Source organism: Neolamprologus brichardi, chromosome 7 (assembly GCF_056152115.1).
Source record: "Neolamprologus brichardi isolate AB-2024 chromosome 7, ASM5615211v1, whole genome shotgun sequence".
NCBI classification, from domain to species: Eukaryota; Metazoa; Chordata; class Actinopteri; order Cichliformes; family Cichlidae; genus Neolamprologus; species Neolamprologus brichardi.
The window spans coordinates 13,535,182-13,556,401 of record NC_142110.1 but is presented as its reverse complement, the minus strand read 5'-3'; the positions used below and the strand labels follow the sequence as shown (position 1 = coordinate 13,556,401).

At 42.5% G+C, this 21,220-nt stretch overlaps 1 protein-coding gene across 1 annotated transcript; it reads left to right on the top strand.

Moving 5' to 3' along the window:
* The first annotated feature begins 1,192 nt into the window (after positions 1 to 1,192).
* On the top strand, positions 1,193 to 20,316 carry klf13 (Kruppel like factor 13). The gene is made up of 2 exons (XM_006789307.3): positions 1,193 to 2,398; positions 13,790 to 20,316. Exons 1-2 carry the CDS (start codon positions 1,921 to 1,923, stop codon positions 14,083 to 14,085), a joined length of 774 nt encoding a protein of 257 aa, XP_006789370.1. The 5' UTR covers positions 1,193 to 1,920; the 3' UTR covers positions 14,086 to 20,316.
* Positions 20,317 to 21,220: the final 904 nt, after the last annotated feature.

The following is a 21,220-nucleotide window of genomic DNA, read 5'->3' as shown; positions in this document are numbered from 1 at the left end:
TTAAAAAATCTTGTTTAATCTTGTTGCTTCTATTTCAGACTTTGTTCACATGACTTTTGTGCTTTTAGTTGATTGTTTTCCTCGTTTTTGTGTTCAGATAATGTGTAACGGAGGAAATCGGTGCAATCCCATTTTCAAATAGTCACCTCATCAGTTTTCTTCATGACAAAAATTGCGCATTCAGAGCATAAAGGGGAAATTGCTCAAATGCTGTATTTCAACAGTTAGTTCTCATCAAATAAAGCTGCTTGTATTTGTGCCTTTGCAGAAAATCAGTTAAAAATGAATTAGCTAATAAGTAGGTCTTTTCCGTCTTACATCACTGAGAGGGAATTATATTGGGGGTTTGGACTCTGGGTGCTCAACAACTAATTTCAAGTCCAGTTTGGAGAAGGGGAAATGTTAAAAAAACAAACAAACAATAAATTAAATTTTAAAAATTTACTTGCAAACCAACAGTATTCAGTAGATTTTTGACAAATATTGCAACAAGTATCAGTCCTTCTGCATACAGGATGACTGATCCTGATGTACTGCAAATCAAATCAATCTGTACAGCAATGTCCCCAAAAATATACACAATATCCCAAAACAAGTGCCATGAATAGATTTTATTTGTGAATAAACTTCACAGAGAACCCAGGCAACAGGAAAAAAGACCTTTAATACTAGTTTATCTCAGGAATTCCTGGCAGGTAGGTTGTTCCAGCAGCTGGAACTCTTCTTCTTCTTTTTTACACTCAGGGTTTCTGGGTGTCATCTTCTGTGGATATAAGGGCTCTGTGAGCAGCAGGGGAACTTTTTTAATGGGGGGTGGGGGGTACAGGAGGGAACTAAAAACAAGATAGGGTACTCGGTGTTCCAAAAACACTCATGTGCAGCCCTGTGTCCTATTACAGGTTAATTACACAGAAAATGATGACATGCAAGAGTTTAAAACAGTCATTTTGTGTTTTGTATAATTGTTTTTCAAAGTGTAAAAAGGGATTTATAGTTTAACCTTTAAACTATAGTAGATCATAAGCAGAAAGTAGAACAACAACACCTTAAATAAAGTGAAAGTCCATTAAACCTGTACTTCTATGCTCTCTTCCAATGGTGCTGGGCACTGTAACGCTGCTCCAGACCAGTGGTGTTGGTGGCGCTGTGGACACGCCCACGTCTGTGGGCCGCATACCACATGTTGGACGTATTCCTCTTATAGCCGAGTATATTATCACTCTAGCTGTATATCCAGGCTATATTTGCTGCAGAATGCCTCTCGGATCTAAAGACACCTCTTTGCCGATATCATCGGTGGACAAAACTCCAAAGCGCGTGGAAGCTTTTGTGCGCCACTCCGCACGATTCTGTTGTATGTTTTAAGATCTGTTAACTTTGCAGCCTGCGAGATATACATCATGTGAAATGCGTGGAGGCAACCTGTGGTGAAACTTTCAAGTTTGGTGCATTTGGGGACAGACAGCGCCCAATGAATGAGCGGCTACTCTGACGATGCTGCCCGATCGTCGCCGGTCGACACGCCCCCAGCATGGATACACCGAGCAGGAACAGGCGCTCGGGAGACACGCACTATGCTGGAGACTGTTTGAAGCCGCGATGGGAGTTAACGCATCCAAGTTTCTAGACTTCTTGTTCTTACCAGCGTCGTTGCGCTAAACAAAGACTTTGGGTTTCTGTTGTTTTCTCGCTCGCTCGCTCGCTCTCTCTAAGGGGAGGTTGTCTGCATTTCTGTCCTAGGCGTTTCTTGCACAGGATGTTGATGATATTGGAAAGCCGGGTAAGATCATAAAGTCAGTTCTCTCTGATGAGAACGACCTCCTCCTCTCCACCACCACCACCACCACTACACAAAGGGAACCACGGAACAAGTACTTTTTCTTCCCCTCTCACGGGATCATTTTTATTTGATTTTTGTGAATGTCATTAAGAAGCAGAGGGGGCTCTTTCAAAGACAAAATGGATCACTTTGCAGCAGAGTGCCTTGTTTCAATGTCCAGTCGTGCAATTGTTCATGCTCCTAAAGGGAATAGGGAGATTAAACCAGAAATCCCATCCTCCTCCAAGAACGGGGAGGAAATTAAGGAGCCTTTGGTGAAGGATAACTCCTCTCTTTTTGTGGTGGCGCGGATTCTGGCGGATTTTAACCAGCAGACTCCCAACAGTGTTGCCGAGCAGGCAAAAATAAAAGATGAGAGCATGCCGAACCTTAGAGATGATGGAAAATCTGCCACACCTTCCACCATCTCCGATCCTTCTCTCAAACAAAGAGGCAAAAAGCCGCGGGGACGAACTGAGCAAGAGCCGCCTCAGAAAAAGCACAAATGCCACTATTCAGGTTGTGAAAAAGTTTATGGCAAATCATCCCACCTCAAAGCCCACCTAAGGACACACACAGGTCAGTTTCATTGGGTGCATTGGATGTTTGTTGCTGTGAACGTGGGTTTCCCTTATGTATCTGAGAACGGATGGGATGATTTAAAACACTGAGATACCAAAAGTGTGGATTCTCGTACATTCATAGCGCTATGTGTACAGAGGAGATGATTGCTGTGTTTCGAGTCAGTGACTCATAAATATTCACCCACGGATCCACCCTGAACGGATACTATGAGCACATTCAGTTTAGCAGTGGCCTGTATAGTTTCATAATGCAGTTGTGCGAACTTTATGAAATGTCCTTTTAATTTCGGTTGCGGGGGTTACAAAACAGTGCCACTCCCACTCATGTCTCAGAGCTTTGTGACGGCTTTCCTTTAACCCCCCACCTTACTCACGCACACGCGCGTGCGCGGGAGCACACACATACTCACAAACAAACCCCACCGCATGGAACACTGTGTTCAAACTGCAGCGCAAATGCAGAACAAAATTACACAGATCAGATTTCGGGCGTTCTTCTGTTCGCTTTAATTAAAATAAACTTTGGGTTGTACCACGGCAACACGAGAGTCGAAACCCTACAAAATACAGCCTAATGTCCCCATTAGAGAATAAGCCAAGTGTGCAATAAATAAATGTGGGCATGCTGAAAGTTTGCAGTCCAGCAAGTGCGCCGTCACACCGCTGAGAGAAACCCTTGCAAATGCGCTCCGGATCGGCAGTTTGCTACCTGTGACCTTCCCAAAGGATACCTCCACATCTGCGCTTTGCATTCCGCAGAATAGGCTACTGAGATAGTGAAGGATGTAGATCGACTCAAATTGGGGGGTTGATAAGAGCTGTGCAGTAGCCTGTCTGCCCAAAGCCCTTTGTTGTGATGTGCCACACCCCCGCTAGACAGACTGCCAGCTGATCTGGCCAGCAACAGACTCAGCTAGCTGAGCCTCGACTGAGGAGCCTTTGCTTTTCCCGTCCTGCTCTGTATACTGCAGTTCATCATCTTCTACACACATATCGAGCTGACAGACCAGAAACAAAACAAAACCTTTATCACAGGAATCGCATACAAATTTATTGTGTGAACTTGACTCATCTTAAGAATTGTTATGAATAGAGAAAGAAATTAAACCAGAGGATTGAAACTATGTGGAATAGATTACCCCCCCCCCATCACTAGATTTACAGGGTGTGGGAAGAACTGTCCATCTGAAAATCAGGCTAAAATTAGGCACAGGTTGTGAAGATTTATAAAATCATTTGCTGTTGTCATGTTGCAATCAAGTTTTCTAAAATTGTTATTGAAAATAATAGTTTTTATTTATCAGCTGCAGGTGGTGGCAACTGTCGTAGTAGCAGTATGCAATCAGTGTTTGTCAAGGGAAGTTCAGAGAGTGAGACACAGATTTGGTGCATGCATAAAAAAGGGCTCTAGCTTTTTCTTCAGTTGCATCCTAAAGGAAATGAAAGGTCTCTCTACTGATGCAGTTCTATTGCTGTCACTCAGCCCTGTCCTTGTCCTTTTGCCTATTAGCCATTTCCTTTCTTTTGGGATTCACTCCCCAATCCCCTTTGTGATTGGTTTGCAGTCTATAATTTCTTATAATTGGGATGATTTCTGCTTATTTTACCAGATAGTTAGAGAGCGTGAGTCATCTCAGTTAAGCTGCCTTTTTTCTCAGCCAAACTTCCAGCAGGACTCTCAAAGAGCCAGCCTTCAGCATTCAGCGGTGCTTCTCCTGAGCCCAAACCATGTGAGCTTAGTGCAGTTTCATTGCTCCGTATTAACTCTGCCCTTGTCTCTGTGCCTATTAAGCATTTCCTTTTTTCGCCTGCCTTTCTGTTTGGATACACTTCGGCGTCTGGCTTCACGATTGGTTTATGTCCCATAAATTGTGAAAATAATGACTGTTTCTGCCCGTCTGATTGGATAGGCCCAGAATGTGGGTCATTTGAGTTCAGCCGGGATGCCTCAGCCAATCTTGCAGTGCTTTCACAGAGCCAAAATCTGGCAGCGTGCTTCCCTTCAGCCCCTACTAGCAGAGTCAAGAGAGAATGGATCCCAGCCCAGTCAGTTCCTGCCAAACACCACTATCTAATTGAGGAGGAAAACACTGTAATAGACACCAAACAAAGAACCGGGGACAAGACGTCCTTACTTGACTCCTGTAACGCCCAAAGCCTCATCATCCCAGCTTTTGCATATCTTATGAGTCTTATTCGTTAGCATCTTAAGAGAAGATGAAACCTGTAGGTTGTTGTTGTAAAGCAGTGTCTTCAGCACAATTCCATAAATAGGTCAAAACAAATCTTCCCCATGAGTCACCATCATTTTTTATCATATATTTACATGTTTTATGTGTTATTTTATGAATGTCATTTACATGCGCTTACTTATACAGTTTATAGTAAATTTAATTAGAGTTTAGTGTACTGTAAATGTAATGTGTTTTTGTGTCTTAAACAAGCTACATTAGCTATGGAGCCTGTTTTTCCTCCAACCTGTAAGTTTTTAGGACTCTTTAGACGAGCCTTTCGCGGCCACTCCAGTTACACTCATAAACAGTATACTGAGCATCCCTGAAATAACTGTGATTGGTTTCATTAATGAAAACTGTCCACAACAAGGCCCGTGTTACTCAGTGTGATGTTTGGGCTTTCATTTACTGTCTTTGTGTAATGGTTTGTCAGTAGATTATGTGGTTACTGCTGGCAGTAGAAAAATTTGCCACTCAGGGAGAGCAAAGATGTTCTTGATCCTCTCAGCGGAGATTATGAAGGGTTCATTGTAGGTTTCTTTTGAGACTCACTGTCTAATGCAGCAGACATCTAGGTACACACTGAATTTAAATTGCTCATTATGCTGCACTGAGTTGTATGGTGAGGAATGCGCAGCAGTTTAAGGGTCAAAGGTGACCAGACAGCTTTTTGTCTGATCTCGTGGTGCAGGAGGTGGGCCTTTTCTGTGAAACATGCATTAGCCCTGCAATATGGAAAATGAAGTCATGTAACACCGATGTACATATATACATATACTATTTACGGTGTAACATTTGAATTCATTCAAATTATTTCTTGCGTTCCTTTTCCTCTTATTTTCATGTTCTTTCTGGCTTTTTAGCACCTTTTTTTAAGAGTGATGCTCTATTTTCTAAATAGTGTCTCTAATAGTGTGTCTTGCTTCCATAGAGAGTACATGATGTTCTTTCTGAAGCCTCATTACTCTGTTGTGGTCATCTCACCCAGACTACCATCAAAGGAGAGATGGGCCTTGACTATTCTTCAGCAATAACAGCTCAGACTTTCCGTGTCCTCCACAGCTGGGTCGTACAAAAGGCCATCTTGTCAGTGTAGAAGACCTATTCAGAATCTATTGGAATCACAGGGAGGAACAGCGTCAATATTCCTCAAAGACAAAGAGTCTAATGCCATATTTTACACTTGGGTTGATGTTTTGTCTGAACCTCTTTTGTGTTCTGCTGGAGTATCTCTAATACTGCGAGATGGCTGCAAAGCGTGCCCTAAAAATTAGCGGGAGCACCTGGTAGACCCAGTTATTCATGCATGCTGTCTATTTTCAGTCAAATAACTGTGGTTAATTACGCTTTTTAAATGTAAAATTATCCCAAGTTCCGCATGGAAAAAGCAACAGGACTCTCTGATTATATATACAACTTCACTGCCAGTGGTTTTATATTTGGCTGCACTTTTGCACAGAGTGCACAATGTTCCTGTGTGGCTGGTGGCATTGATGAGGTAGCAGGGTGGAGATGGGGTTTTCCTGCTCTTGCTTGGGCCTTAACCTTGGCACAGAAATCGGTAAAAGCTCTACTGGGGCAGGTCTGTCTGTCTACCTGCCACATGGCAGGATTTCCACCATTGCTCCCATTTGAGCTCTAATTCTGACATGTAATAAGAAGCTCATGCTTCAGTCTTGAGACAAGTTTCCATTTGTCCCCATCCAAATGTTGTACGAGGAATGTGGTGTAACAAGCTACTTCAGGTTCAAATTGAAGCTATGGGATGGATTGCCTTGATGTTATGATTCCCTCATGGTAAAACCTAAAAAAAAACCTGTGGCTTTTCCTGTCGTGTTAGCAGCAGGTTTAAATCTTTGTTTTTGAATTTACTGTCGCAACTTAACTGTTTGCTATTAGATTCGATTTGGGAGATTTGTACATGTTAGCTACTCTTTGTTTCAAGGGTCCTCTTTTCATTTAGCACCATAAACAGGTTGAAAGTATCGTTTCTCCAGTGTTTGGTCAGCTTTACTCCTTTATTTTTCATAGTAAGTAGCAAATGTTCAATGCCAGTATTCGAAACCATGACAATATAGTACTGCTGTAATAGTGTACACCTTGTTCTCTAATGATTAGCATGCTAGCAATGTCAAGCTGACAGGAATTTACAGATGCAAACATTCAAGTGTTTGTTTTTTCTGTCGTAAGATTTCAGAATGGCATCTCTCCTGCACAACATGTTGTTGCCTTATAAAGGTCACACGTAGGACGGTATGTGTCGAGTAGAAATAAGGAATCCTGTCTACTAGGGTGTAAATAAAACCAAAGTGGAGCCACCATCTTCTCTGTTATTCTGCTGGTGCAGTGTTTCTGCTCCATGGAAGACATTTCCAAGGCATGCGCTGGCGCACGTGCTGTCCATATGCTATCCTGTATATGCACATGTAAAGCTGATAGTAGGATACTTCCTTGGTGTTGACATATAAACCTGATTTCACTGTGATTAAGCACCCAGGCATGCATAGAGGACAATCATAATACTGAAAGGTCGCTGTCAGGCAGTACCCTGAGCTGTGCTGCTTTCAGTGGCCCACAGGGCTTGTGTATTCTTTAGTTAGCTCTAGAGTAGCTCTATAAAAGCTGCTCTGTCTGTTTCCCCCAGCAGCCCCTCCCGCCCTTTTCCAGCCTGAAAAGCAAAATAGGTGCTGAAGCCTGCTGTGTTGCGAGGCCGAGCCCGGCCACGTTTTGTGGTGTGGTGTTGATTACCAGCGGCAGGAAGAGAGGGATACAGACCTGTGGAACACTGTGCATTCTTCATTTTTTTCCCCACCTCCACCGCATCTCGCATGTGAGGGAGGGATCTGTAATGCAAAGACAGAATATACAGTGCGGCATGGTGGGGGTGGGGTCAGTTACCAGGATATTCACTGTCAATGCCCTCCATTGATGTAGGTCATTTATTCAGCTGCATCTGCATCTAATCTGATTAACGTCTGAAGGGCTGCGACCTCAGCGGCAGAACCTGCTCCTGTCAGCCTGACACTTGCAGTGTTCTGTATGAGAGTTAGACTCTGGCTGCGTCTGCTGCGTTATATTAATCGCAGCTTGAATAAGAGAGGAATGGCTGTGAGCTAACGTCAGAGGAAGTGTTTTGTTTCTGGCTGTGCTTCTCGCTACAGTACATAAGGTGTGTCTCCTTTCTCTGCATGATAAATCAGACTTGTGGCAGACCATATCATCATGGGGTGTGGTCCCTGGGTGCAAAACGAGGAGTATTTCATGGAGTCTTTTGAGAAGGATGGCCTCATCAGTCACTGTAAGACATGAAAATACTTCTGTCCCGCTCACCATAAGAGCATCAGGCATCATACTGGGACAGTTGGTATTATCTGTCTGTCCTCTTATTTCAGTGTGGTGGGGCCTCTCAGGATCTAGCAGGGTTGTAGCCCTTTGTTTGATGGTGGTTAAGTCAAATGAGCTATAGTGTGAGACTCTATCAGCAGAATAAGCTGGCACTGTACCGCGTCTATGCTCCCACCTGCTTCTGTGAACCAACTATAAACACCCTTTAATGGCAGCAGCTGTTTGCATGTCGTCAGTTTAACCGTTGTTGTTGTTTTTTTCTTTCTTTAAAGATAAGTAGGTTGCCTGCAACATATCAAAGCGGCAGGTTGTTTTAGCACGCACTCAAGGCTGAAAGAGAGTGCCCATTCCAGCTAATTGAGGCAAATCTGTTGAGCTGCTGAATGCAGGCAACCCCTCCCCGCTTTTCTCTTAAACAGTTAAGAGGATGAAGTAATGTATAGCAAAGTGTATGCAGGAATCAGATGCTTGCACTCGACCCCTGCTACATGTCTCCGTGTGAACGTCGGTAGCCCGGCGCGGTGTGGACCGAGTGGAGTGAGTTACGGTTAGTACTTGCAGCCTGTCTGATTGAAATGCATTACAGGAGTGCTTCTCCTGCTGGAAGAGAGTCTGCTGCTATTGTTCACAGCCTGACAGCTATAGGCCCCACAAGGATAGGCACGCTATTCAACCGCGAGCAAGGTCCCTCTCAATGACGACAAAAGATGATAATACGTTAAATACTCTTGTTTTTGAGCTTCTCCTGAAAAGCTTAAGCTGATTCTCGTCACAAGCACCTGACACACCCAGAGGTCCTTTGTTGCTCCTGGTGACTTATTCTCGTCTGCAGCAAACTCTGAATGGAGTCGTCTGAGAAAACATGTTTTGATTTTCTGGTAATTTGTCTGTTCTCTCACTCGGGGTACGGCTGTAATTGTTCATAGACTAACATTCACAGAAACAGTTGGTTTGATCTCAAGTGTGCAGACCACAGAAATTTGTAAGCTTTTGTTGTTATTTTTGCTAAAGCGTTGCCTCCATATACCGCTTCGCGAACAAAAGAAAGGAGGAACTGCAGAAGGCTTAATGTATATTTATTGTTCTGTGTCACAGATGTTAGTGTTTATATCACCTTGGCACATGATGGTGTGTGTGGAGGGAGAGGCTGGGCACACTTGGGTTAACCCTGTCTGCTCCAGTGGTTTATGTTGATGAGGGCCCCAGCAGTCATTTTAGTACTACCCAGAATCCCCATCAATGGCTGTCTGCTGGCAGCAAAGATGGCTTCTGGTTGTTTTCAGGTCATAGTCTGTTGTAAACATGGATCCAAATTATAGGATTGTGCTGCGCCCTACCATTGGAGTTAGTGGTGTCCCATTTCATGTTGCCAAGCTGGCTGTGCCACCAAAACCAGCCTTGAAGTGAGGTGGCTCCAACTGTAATGAGCCGTGATCTACAGCAAGGCTCCATACTTTCTCTTTGTGAATTGTTTGCCTCTGTGTAGGTGTAAGGTGCACCTTGTTTTTCTTGTAAGCTCCCTGAGAAAGATATTTCCTGCTCTGGTTCTCGCTGTGCAGGCACAGTTAACTTCAAGGTGATCTCTGATGTATTTTTGCCCCTCCTCTCACCCTGCACAGGTATTTAGTCGAGTTCTCTTATAGCAAGTTCAAATGAAGTTTGCCGTGTGAGTTTGGACCATGCCTGAGGACACACCAGGAATGTTATCTGCTCTCGGTCGGCGACTGAGCTCAGTTTCTCCACTGCAGTGCGCGTCAAGAAGAGATTTGATCTTTTCTTTTGCAGGCAGCATCCCTTACACCGGGAAGTCAGATTCCATTTCTCTTAAACATTTCTCTTGAAACCAAGGAGCCCAACTTCTCAGATATGAATGAGAGGAAGATGGAGGGAGAGGAGCAGAGATGAGCTGTTTATTCACTGACCCAGTGGACTCGCAGAGAACAGTTATACAACAAGAGTACCTGTGACATAATCTCATTGGCTTGGAGGGGGGACACTTGTGCTTAGTAGAGGTACAGTTTGCGTGCATGATGTATGATGTAACTCATTTTATGGGTAACTGGGTCACTGTGTTCGTTAGGGAAAAGCTTCCCTCATTACCCACCCACCCCCCGCTCTGCTCGCCCTCTACACATTCGGAGAAAGACAAACCACACCCTTGGCATGGCGTGATGCCAGAGATGGGATAACCAATGGGTGGGTCCTGGCGTCACAGTCACTATGGTGCTGTGCTGTGACAACACTGGAAGCAGATAGGAAGAAAAGCTGGGTAAGCGGAGTAGCTTACCGCATTCTCCTTTCTACAGAAATGCTGAGTAATAGCTGCAGTCTATTGAAAAATTCTGAAAAGCGACACCCTCATACCACACAGGCTGATAGGCTCTTTCATTATTTCCACTCATTATGAAAGCGTTTTGTTCCCTAAACCATCTCAATGTTAGCAGAATATGTTTACCAGCTTCATGGAAATCCCAATCCCGGTGTTACGAAACAACACTTGATTGGGAAGTTGCATGCTTTTCCTTTATGGGAGTTGATATTTCAAGGCTGGCAGGTTTTTTTCTTTTATATTAATATTCATATTGTTGGCTTTAAAACTCAAAGCTGCTCAGCGAGAGGTGAAAATGGGCACCGTGTCTTTCTTTCTGCCCTTTCCAAGAAGTCACGGAGCTGCAAATAATTTGACCCATCTCAGAGAGTTGCTGCTGGATACCTGATGCTTCCACTACGCATTACTGTATCAGGGCAGATAGACTGGATATCTCAGTCTGGCTCTCTTGTGTCTGGTTAAATATTAATGTTGCCAGATCCGTTACACTGCTTATTTAGCTTTAAGCAGCCTGCAAAACTTAGCTGTGCTTTTAGGCCAATAACTAATTTTTGCAGTGCCAGGTGGCAGCGCTGGTCTCTTCTTTTAGTAATAAAGCAGTGAATGAAATCACTCCATTAGGAGCCACGTCAACCAGATGAGCGCCTCACTGCTTACTTTTTCTCCAGGAGCTCAAACAAACACAGTCACGTCGTTCTTTATACGTTGTAACGCTGCATCACGCGTGAACGGATGTGTGTCTTTGTTAGCTTTGCTAAAAACTATAAATAGCTGCTATGAAAAGGGGACAGGGCTGTGTTTTGGTGCGCGTATGCAAATGTATACATGTCAGTTACAGTGGTTAAATATACTGAGCCTTGTGTGAGCCTGCAGGAACTATAGTGGGCAGGGCTGACTGAGTTTGTCTGGAGCTGAGGTGAGGCGTCAGAGGCAGGAACACAGACCGGACTGTCTAGACTTGCGCTGTCTGTCGGCGTGTTTTGTAACCATGCAGTGTATGGGGAGGTGGGGGGAAGGGACTGAGACTTGTGCACCGAGTTCTTGTTGTTGAGACTCTCTGGCATCAGGTAGCATTTGAGTGTTTGATGCTTAACAGCACTCTTTCCATTGTGGCCCAGAGGGAAACCACAGAACAAAGAAATCATTTGGCAGCCGTGTTCTGATGTGCCACCTATAAACATCCACGCATCTCCTTCCATCTTTTCCCTTTCATACTGCAAATCCCTGCCACGGGCGTGCACATTATGATTGATTATTCTTATTCACTAGAAAGAGCCTAACCATTAGAAGAACACATCCTGCGGTTTCCTTTCGCTCTGTGAAGCCAAGCTGGTAAAATTAGACTGCTGGATTTCACTATTGTTGGGCAGGAGCTCAGTAAAATGGGGCTAAATGGAATATAGTATTGACCAGTAGATGCAGGATGCCGCATTTAGGTTCACTGCATACTGTTTCCATATTAGTATGGTAGGAAAATGCAGGATATATTGCAGTATACTGTACCATATGGCCTTGAGTATATTTCTGTCAGAGCCCACTTTTATTGGCTGTTGGAGGAGGGGGAAGGTTGTAATTTCCCATGTGCCGAGTCACAGATAGTTGCATGCTAGAAAATGGGCTGGGTAACCATTGTGAGCGTGATTAGCATCTGGAGCTTAGATAATTAAACTGTGGCTGCTCCTCCAGTACTCTTCCAATTTGTAGGTGATTTACATCCAGGTCTTATCGCTCAAACCTCTTTTTTTTTGTTTGTCTGTTTCTTAACAGTTTGAAGTTATCTCTGTGGCTTTTAATATATTATGGAATAACCTTATGACTGTTGTCCCAGGATGAGTCAGTACTAGCACTGTGGTGAGCTGTTTATTATGTGGCGAGCACCATTTGTGTCACCAGAGTGCCGAAATATGCACACTTCATCATCAGTTAGTTTCATTTGATTTGAGTGAGACTCACCAAAGCCTCTGGTAAATGTGAAAAGCCCCGTTGCATTAACATTAAACTGTATTTAAAAGGCTAACAACGTAAGCACTGGAGCAGCTTTGGCACGTTTCGCCTCATTTACCACAAATCACATATCCTGTAAAAGCCCGACCCACTGTTCGCCCATTAGTTTTTAAAAGTATTTTCATTTCGATTCTTTTGTGTCGACCTTTACAGCAACCGCTGGCTCCTGTTTATTTCACTACAGTGGTAAAATCAGCATGCGGAGACTTGAAATGTGCTCGAAATAGCAACTCTATCATAACGCAGTGATCCCATCAAGTTATGCTTTGGCCCGAGTTGCAAAGTTTGTGTTGAATTTTAAAGACGCTGGAAACCACAAATGGGTTTGAAAACATGCAATCATGTAAAACAGCAACTAGGCTGCTGGCAGGGTGATGCGTATGGGCATAAAACCATGGACTCGTTCTAAAGGATGAATGCAACCACCTCGAAGTCACTCACTGGTTTCTGGTTTCTCGATTTATGGCCCAAACACTAGGTTTATGACCATCGCCATCTTGATTTTCCTGGAGCGATAATTTCTTAGCAAGCTTGATCAACATACTGCATATATAGAGTATATAAATGCAGCACGTAAAAACATCCTGTCATTTCACTCACCTAAAATTCTTAGAAAAGCAAGCCATATTATACGTCAGCCTATTCCTGCAAAAGGCACTAAAACTGCAATCAAGGTCAGCCGGTGTTCTAGGAATCCATCCTACCTACCAAACCATCCTACCTTTGTGAATGTGACCTACAAGTATACTTTAACAGCTAAAATTTAGTAGCAAATCGTCCTACCTTTGTTAATCTCAGCTAGAAGCATACTTTAACAGCTAAAATTCAGTGGCGAACCATCCTACCTTTGTGAATATGAGCTAGAAGCATACTCTGACGGGCAAAATTAAGTGCCAAACCATGCTACCTTTGTGAATGTTACCTACAAGCATACTTTAACGGGTAAAATGAAGTGGCAAACCGTCCTGGCTTTATGAATATGAGCTACAAGCATACTCTGATGGGCAAAGTTAAGTGGCAAACCGTCATACCTACTTAACTTTGTGCTGGAATTACTATGTGACAGCAGAAATGTGCATAAACTACTTACGGTAGGACGTTTTGCCAAAGTAGGATGGTTTGTCAGAACACCGGTCCAGTTCATGTCTGAAATTAGCATAGATGAGAGCTAGCAGGCTGCTGTGTGCTACTCCTGCCCGTATCAACACTACTGTCAAAGCAGCTACAGATCTAGCTTTAAGCCTTAATAAAATCCAAAAAGGTGCATTAAAAATGATCATTTCATCTCTGAGGTTGGGTATTTTTGACTGTCTTGTGATTATTTGGTGGTTTTTAAAGTATCGTTGGTTTCATTTTCTAAGCCCTAGTGGCTGGTGCTTGCATGAAAACTGGAAAAATGATCAACTGAAATTGTCTTGAAATAAAGCACAAATGTGGATATGGTTCGTCTGACGCTCTGCCTCTGTTTTTGCAGGAGAACGGCCTTTCCCATGCACCTGGCCCGACTGCATTAAGAAGTTCGCCCGCTCTGATGAGCTGGCCCGCCACTACCGCACCCACACGGGGGAGAAGAAGTTCGGTTGCCCCCTTTGCGAAAAGCGCTTCATGCGCAGCGACCACCTGATGAAGCACGCCCGGCGACACTCGGATTTCCAGCCAGGAATGCTGAAAAGACCCCACGGCGGCAGCGCCACACGTCCCAGCTCCCTCAGCGACTACAGCCGCTCAGATGCCTCCAGCCCCACCCTCAGCCCAGCCAACTCGCCTTAAACTGAAACCCGGTCGCACTTTTCTGCCTCGAGACTGTGAGGCCCGTGTTTTCATCATAACACTTTTGTTGCACAGTTGTCAGCTACCCCCCTTCCCCACCCTCCCCTTTGCTATTTCTGCGCTTGCTGTGGTGTACCATAATGTACATAACTGCTTATTGTAGTGCAATTACTTGCGTGATCCTAAAAGAAGATAATGCCTTTCCCAGATGGCAATATCTGCATTCAGTCTGTGTGTTTTTTTGGCTTCTGATCACGGCTACTTGTTAAATGTACGGTCGCGGTCAGCTAAACAAGGTCTAGACGAAGAAAAAAAAACAGACACCCTGACAGATCTTCGAAACATTTTTGTTTTGTTTGTTTGTTTATTTTCGCTTTGATTTTATTCAATTTATTTTTGATTTTTTGAAAGGGTTAGGAGAAGGGGTACACACACACACACACACACCTCAGGATTGAAGACAGTTGTGATTTCTGTAAGACCACAGTACTTAACAGTACTCACATTGACTGCACAATATACTCATCACTTTATTCTGAAATTCAACAGGGGTTGAATTTTACGCCCTGCTCAGGGATGGCCTTGTTAGCTTGAAAGAATGAACACGGTGAAGAGAAACATACAGTTCATATATAGCAGCCTTACACTCAACACAATTTGCACTCTTTGTTTTCTTTTTTTTCTTCTTTTTTTGGCTCTCATATTTGGAAAAACTAGCCCCGCTGTCATGTGTAACGCATACACAAACATTTGTTTGGGGAGGGGTTTCATATTTAATGTGATTGCTGTGTAATAATGGAACAATCAGAAAGGCCCCGCCACAGAAAACAAAACCCAAATCTGTTTCTTTTTTTGCAATGTTGATATCTATTGACATTACACTGGGTTAAATGTGTACTGCATGAAATGGTTGTGTGCAGTGTAAACTGTGTGAATCTGCACTGTAGAAGGATTGGGTTAAGAGTTTTCTTTGTATTTATGAAGTTAGAGAAACGTTCCAACCACAGAGACAGTCAAGTTTCAAAGCAGCTGTTCATGCTTGAAAAGGAAGAGAGAGAAAAAGAAAAAAGAAAAAGCCGCCTCATCGGCCTACATTTCACTCAAAACGGACACAAAGGGACTTAAGTTGAAACAAGGTTTAGCCGTCTCTCAAGCACATCGGAAAAAGTACCAAAGACAAGAATGAATGAAAGCTTTTTATTCAGTCCTGTAAGCCACCTTTCACTGAGGCCTCGAGCTGCTGGTTGGCAGTATTGCAGGTAGAGCCAGATGCCGGCTCACTTCCCTCCTCCTGGCTCTGCCTTTTGTGGCTTCCCTGGAGGAAACAGCTGCACCCAAAAGAAGCAATTCACAGCCTGCAGGAGCGGTGCTTGCATGCCATTCTCCAGGGAATCCTTACTCATCTGGCTCTACCTGTCCTGTCAAAAACCGGTAAAAGCTCCGAGTCTGCTAAATTGCGTAAGGTTGCCCGACTTGTGGGTCAAATGTAGGCCACCGTGTTAGGCAGGCCTGAGCTGGGCTCTGCTGTGACATTGCAACATTGAGTACAGAAGGAAGAAAGCAGCTATCTGCTGTAAACAGGCAAGAGAGGGCAGGCCCTGATAAAAAAATTTAAAAAAAATTTAAAAAAAGGAGAGGTTTATCATGAGCTGAACAGCACAAAAGAGGAGACACCCAGTCGCAGACAACCCCCATTTCCTTCTCCTTCCCCAACTCCCCTCCTCCCACCAACTGTAGAAACAGCCAGCCAAAAATGGCTGTAATTAGTGGGCTGATCCAAACTATAGGATAAGACTAAAAAGTCTATGAACAACAGTTCAAGCAGTGTGGGTGGGATGCATCCAGCTCCATCCCGAGCACAGACAGAAACCCCTGCTGCTGAGGAGTCAGATTTCACAATTCCAAGGAGGACGTAACAGCTCCAAAATTCATAAATCGGAGGTCTCAAACAGCTGCTTTCAAACTTCTTTCTCACAACGATGGGGGGGCTTTTTAAAAACTTGGTGTCAAAACATCTGAACCAAAACGAACATATCAGCAAAAGTCCAGTGCTCACCAGCCTCACGTCGTCCTGCCTGTGAAGCTCAGATGTCCCGTGAGAAAGCTGACTTGTGTTTCTAGACAGACATGCCTCAATAGGTCAGGCGAAAGGCACAGTAAACCTTCCACGGAAACAGGCACGGCTATCAAAACTGCTGCTGCTGCGCCGCCAGTCTGTGTTATGCCTACATTTTCCTTTAATGCTTCAGCACTACAGTTGGAAATATGGTCAGCCTTTTAGCTCTGTCCCGTCAGACCCTTCCAGGCCGCTGTCATCACGAATCGCATGCGCTAGCTTCATCGTCTTGCCCCGCAGTCCCGTGCTTGACACTATATGCATGTTAACTTTGCCTTGAAAGCGTGGATCTTTCTTTCTTTTTTCTTTTTTTTTTCCCTTTGAGGCAGTCTGGCAGGTGGAAGTCCATGAATGGCAGACCTTGTCCCCCTCGTTCCTCACAGCAGCCATCGCTCTTTAAAGTTGTGATGAATCAGCTCTGTCACATTCTCGAGAAAGAAAACAGCCATTATTTCGATCGAATGCAGTAGTTTTCTCTCGCGACGCCACGTGCAGCATAATTTCTCTGCCAGATGTTTCAATGGGTTTCCAGACTGCAAGATGACACTTTGAATGCCACTGATCAGCAGCTCTGAGTGACAGAAGAAGCGATAGGATTTTACACAGAAAAGAAGGAGAAAAAAAATGCTGATTTTCACAAACTAATTCTTGAAATTGCTGTTGAACGGCTTTTTTGTGTCCATTTTCTTTTAAGTTTTAGGTTTGACCTGGTTTGCAGAGTAAATTTCTCTTGCAAAAAGCAAATATTTTCTCAGTTGCTCACCCTCAAGTAGGTTTCAGTAATCAGCTCTTAATCCATAATCTGCACATTTTCCTCAGGGTTGACATCTGCCAAGCAGATATGACACAGTTTGTGGATTTTGTTGTAACATCAGTTACCGCACAGATAAAGTCTGCCAGCCTCCTCTGGTGGTCCTGGGTGCTTAGTGTTCACTGCTGGTCAGTGTCCGACCACACTGGAAACACAGGAATGCCTCGGCACAGGCCGAGTTGCCTATTATGTCGTCATAAACCTACAGTCCCGCTATCGAGCACTCTGGAGTGAAATGTCCCTTTAAACACCTTTGACCCCTTAGTGTCAGTGGACTGTGTAAGGCAAACAGAGCTCCTACCATATGAATTAAAGCGACTGTGACAGTGTAATCATCCCAGTATATCAATCCATCCAGACAGCACCGGTGACATAAAGGCGTCCACAGGCAGTTTCTCAAAACTTTTTCTTCTCACTGTACCAAATGTACTTGAATAATTCAAAAGAAAAGGCCATTGAACACAGTTTTGTACATGTCCATTTTTTACTGTACTTGTGTTTGTTGTCAAATAATTATTAACCTCTCTGTAGAAAGATGTATAGTCCGTGCTTTTCGTTTTTTTTTTCCTTTTCGTTTTTCCGAGATTTTGCATTGTCTTCAGGTCATTTCAGCTTTTGAATTTGGCGGTTTTCGCAGAGCAGTTCAAAGCACCGTTGATGCGGAAATCTCAATTTTAGCTCCATTCATGGGGTTCATCCCTTTAATCAGGAACAACTAATACTTTGTTGATGTCAGGATGCAGGTTATTGCATTTAGCCTGTCGTCCAAAAAAAGGAGAAGGAAGAAAGAAAATGAAAGTTTTAGGTTTGTTTGGGGTGATTATAAGTAAAGAAACTTAGTGACCTCTGTGTAAGTTGGTTTCAGATTTCGAGTGGCTATTTTTCTTTATTATTTTTTTTAGAGCTTTCCATAAGAATAGAGACCACCGCATTGTGAGTTAGCAATGTAGTCTTACTTTTGTTTTGCTTTTTTTTTTTTTTGTCTCATGAAATATTTAAGGTTGTATATTTATCAAAACTCATACCTCTTGAAATACTTTTGTTGTACTTTAATATCTTTTCAAAACATCCATCATGTAGCTTGCATTTTCTTGACGAGTAGCACAAATATTTGTTGGTTTCATTTGTTCCTACTTGAATGAAAAAGTAAAGACGGAGAGACTTTTTTTGTAAAAAAATAAATAAATAAAGAAACAAACAAAAAAATAAATAACCAAAACACTGGGCTACATTTTCTATAATCATTCGATAATGCCAAGTCCTGCACATACATCCTTGTAGATGCAAAAAAAGGTAATATTTCAAGAGATTTAAAAGCTGATTTTTCTGTTACAAAAATCTTCAAACATCCTTTCTCAATCTCATTTTCAACTTTTGCTCATGTAATGGGGGTAATGTCATCTGTAATTACTAGGAAACCTTATTTCAGCATTTCTTAATCCAGCTTTATGATTGTTATCCCAGTAAGAATCGAGATTTCAACACCCGTGAGAGCAGAAGGACTTGCAGCCGCAACAAGATACTAACTGTTTACCAGTTAACATTTTCCTCTTGATTGTAACATATATAAAAAAAGTGAATTAAGTGTTGCCTAGTGTGTGAACAACTAACAATTTTATTTAAGGAGTTCATGTTAAAGACATCAGTATATCTCACAGAACTCTTCGTCACTGATCTCGAGCATGACGCGATGCAATTGTGTGCCAAAACTATAACGATAACTTCATAAAGAGGATACAAATGTTAAGGGTAAAAAAGAAAAACAAACAAAAAAACAAAATAGCTACTATCAGACATTAAACAAACATGTACAGTTTTATAAAGTGTGACATGTCGTTATGTAATGTACAGGATTTAATAAAGCAACGCTGCGTATTTGATATGTAGGTGTTCTAAGTTAAATATTTCTTTTCCGCTTTATGTAAACATTTTGAGTGTTTAGCTTTGTTTTTGTTTGGTTCTTATTTACATTTTTTCCCCCCTTTTCTTGCTGTTCAGTACTCAAGCAGTGTATAATGGCTTAATGCAGGTATTTTCTTTGACAAAATCAGTCTTAATGAAGACAGACGCCCAACCATTCCAAAGGATTGACGCATTGCATTTACTATAAATGTGCTGCTTGCATCAACCCAATGCATTTTTTTTTCTTCGGTTATGACTAGAAGTCTGTCTCAACTGTGAGGTTTTACACATTGTGAGTTGTGCACAAGGTACGTTTCCTGTTGTCCCAAATCTAACCCCTTCTTTCTTCTTTTTGGGCTCTTTGTGCTTGGAAATGTTTAAAAGTTAAGGATGAATAAAGTCTGTCTTAGGCTTTTTTTTTTTTTCTTTTCTTTTCAAGAAGCAGCCATAAAAGTATAAAGTGGTTCTTGATTGTTGTTACCAAAGGCTTTGAAGGAAAAGATGAATGTTGCAGTAATTGTGAATCCAACACCATTTGTACTTCTGGGTTCAGTTTTACGTGCTGTAATTGTCGATCAGTGGATGTTGTGCTCGATATGGACCTCCTTTCGCTCAAGTAAGCGACTTTATTTTGTTTTTGTTTGTTTTTTTACAGCGTAAAAATAACTTGATGAATCAAATCCAATTTATTCATAAAAGTAAAAGATAATTCAGAATTTGTGAGTGACAAAAAAAAGAGTGGTATGTTATGAAAAATTGCAGACCATATTTGTTGGTGGTCTAAGCTAAGCTGATATTTCTGCCCTTAAAAGATTAATCTGTTCTAGGTTATACAGCTCACAGTGCTGTCAGTGACCTCACCTTGAATACAAAGAGGGAGCCTCTCACCAGCCTTTTGGTTCTGTTTCCTGTACCTGTTTGTCCTCAGTGTACCTCCTCAGTGTAACGTTGCTCTCTTGATACCTCTGCGTGTCCCTCTCTGCCCCTCACCATCAGTTGCCTGTTGTAGTGAATCCATGGTGCTGCTTCCCCTCTAAGCACCAGTATAATCTATATTGTAAATAACTCTCGACTCAGCTATGGCCAGTACATTCTTCAATGACCTCATTCTAACCTTCAGGTGTCACTTTTTTTTCTCTCACAGCAAACCAAAATCACTACATTCGAGTATTACAGTTGTACATTTACTGGGATTCTACACACATCTAATGTGCTGGTCTTAGCTGCTCTGCTGTACCTTTTTATGGCATTATTTTTTACATGTTAGACAATATATTGTGACCATGTCCTATGCAAATATGAAAATTAACAGATTGTTGAATAATGTATGTTGTCATAACTTGTATGCATGAAATAGTGAAGTTTACATTTGGAAATAAATTCATAAAATAAGCAGCCATAATTTGTTTCGGCATACTTTCACTGTGTGACTTTTTATTGAACTGCAGTCATGGTGACCATAATAGTAGGATATTAAAACAAGCGATTGTGTAACATTTTTACTAGTAGAGATATTAATTAAAGGAATAGCTTAAAATTTCATGAAATAGTCTACTGTTAGTGCCCCAAAAGACGACAGCACTGTCAGGTCTCTATGAAGCTACTCCCTGCAAACAGTTAGCTTAGCATAAAGGCAGGAAACACTGATCGTATATAAAAGATGGGCATAGCCACCTTATGGTGGTAGCTTTTTAGCAACTAGTGTCTTGGATGTTTTGGAGAAAGAAGTATAACCATATTTAGACACGAGTGTGGAATGCTAAGTAGTAACATGTTGCTGGCAAAACGAAATGACAGCTAGTAGCTAGTAGCTACTAGCGTGATCGTTTCAATTCTTTGTTTTTCTTGGTTCAGTATGTAGTCCATCTTTTTTTTGGGGGGGGGGGGGGATAAAAAAAATCGTAATTTAAAATTTACAAATATAAAAAATTCTGGACCATTATTTATTAGGTATCGGATTGATACCAAAATTTGCAGTATCGCACAGCACTCCAGGGTGCAGCGTCACAAACAGTTAGCTTGTGGGCCACTACTGCTTGGGCTGTTGTTAGTTGTGGTTAGCTACAGAAAAGAGCAAAGTGATAATATGAAAAGAGCTTAAATTTGTTTTTCATGCCACATTTTTTAAAATGTCTTTGAGCTTTTCTTCGTGCGTTTTCCATTTCATTCAACCAACCAGCGTTCAACCTACGCATAGCGTCATCCAGCTTGTTCAACAGGCTGTTGGTACCTTGGAGGACTCCACACAAGTGCATTTGTGTTGGTTGCATACCACTTTGCGTAGACTCTGTGTAGGCAAATGCCTA

Bases quoted from the DNA above. Each gene is read 5' to 3' on its own strand.
- klf13 (XM_006789307.3), top strand. From the start codon at position 1,921: ATGTCATTAAGAAGCAGAGGGGGCTCTTTCAAAGACAAAATGGATCAC. The intron at 2,399-13,789 runs GTCAGTTTCATT...CTGTTTTTGCAG, and splicing joins CCACCTAAGGACACACACAG to GAGAACGGCCTTTCCCATGC.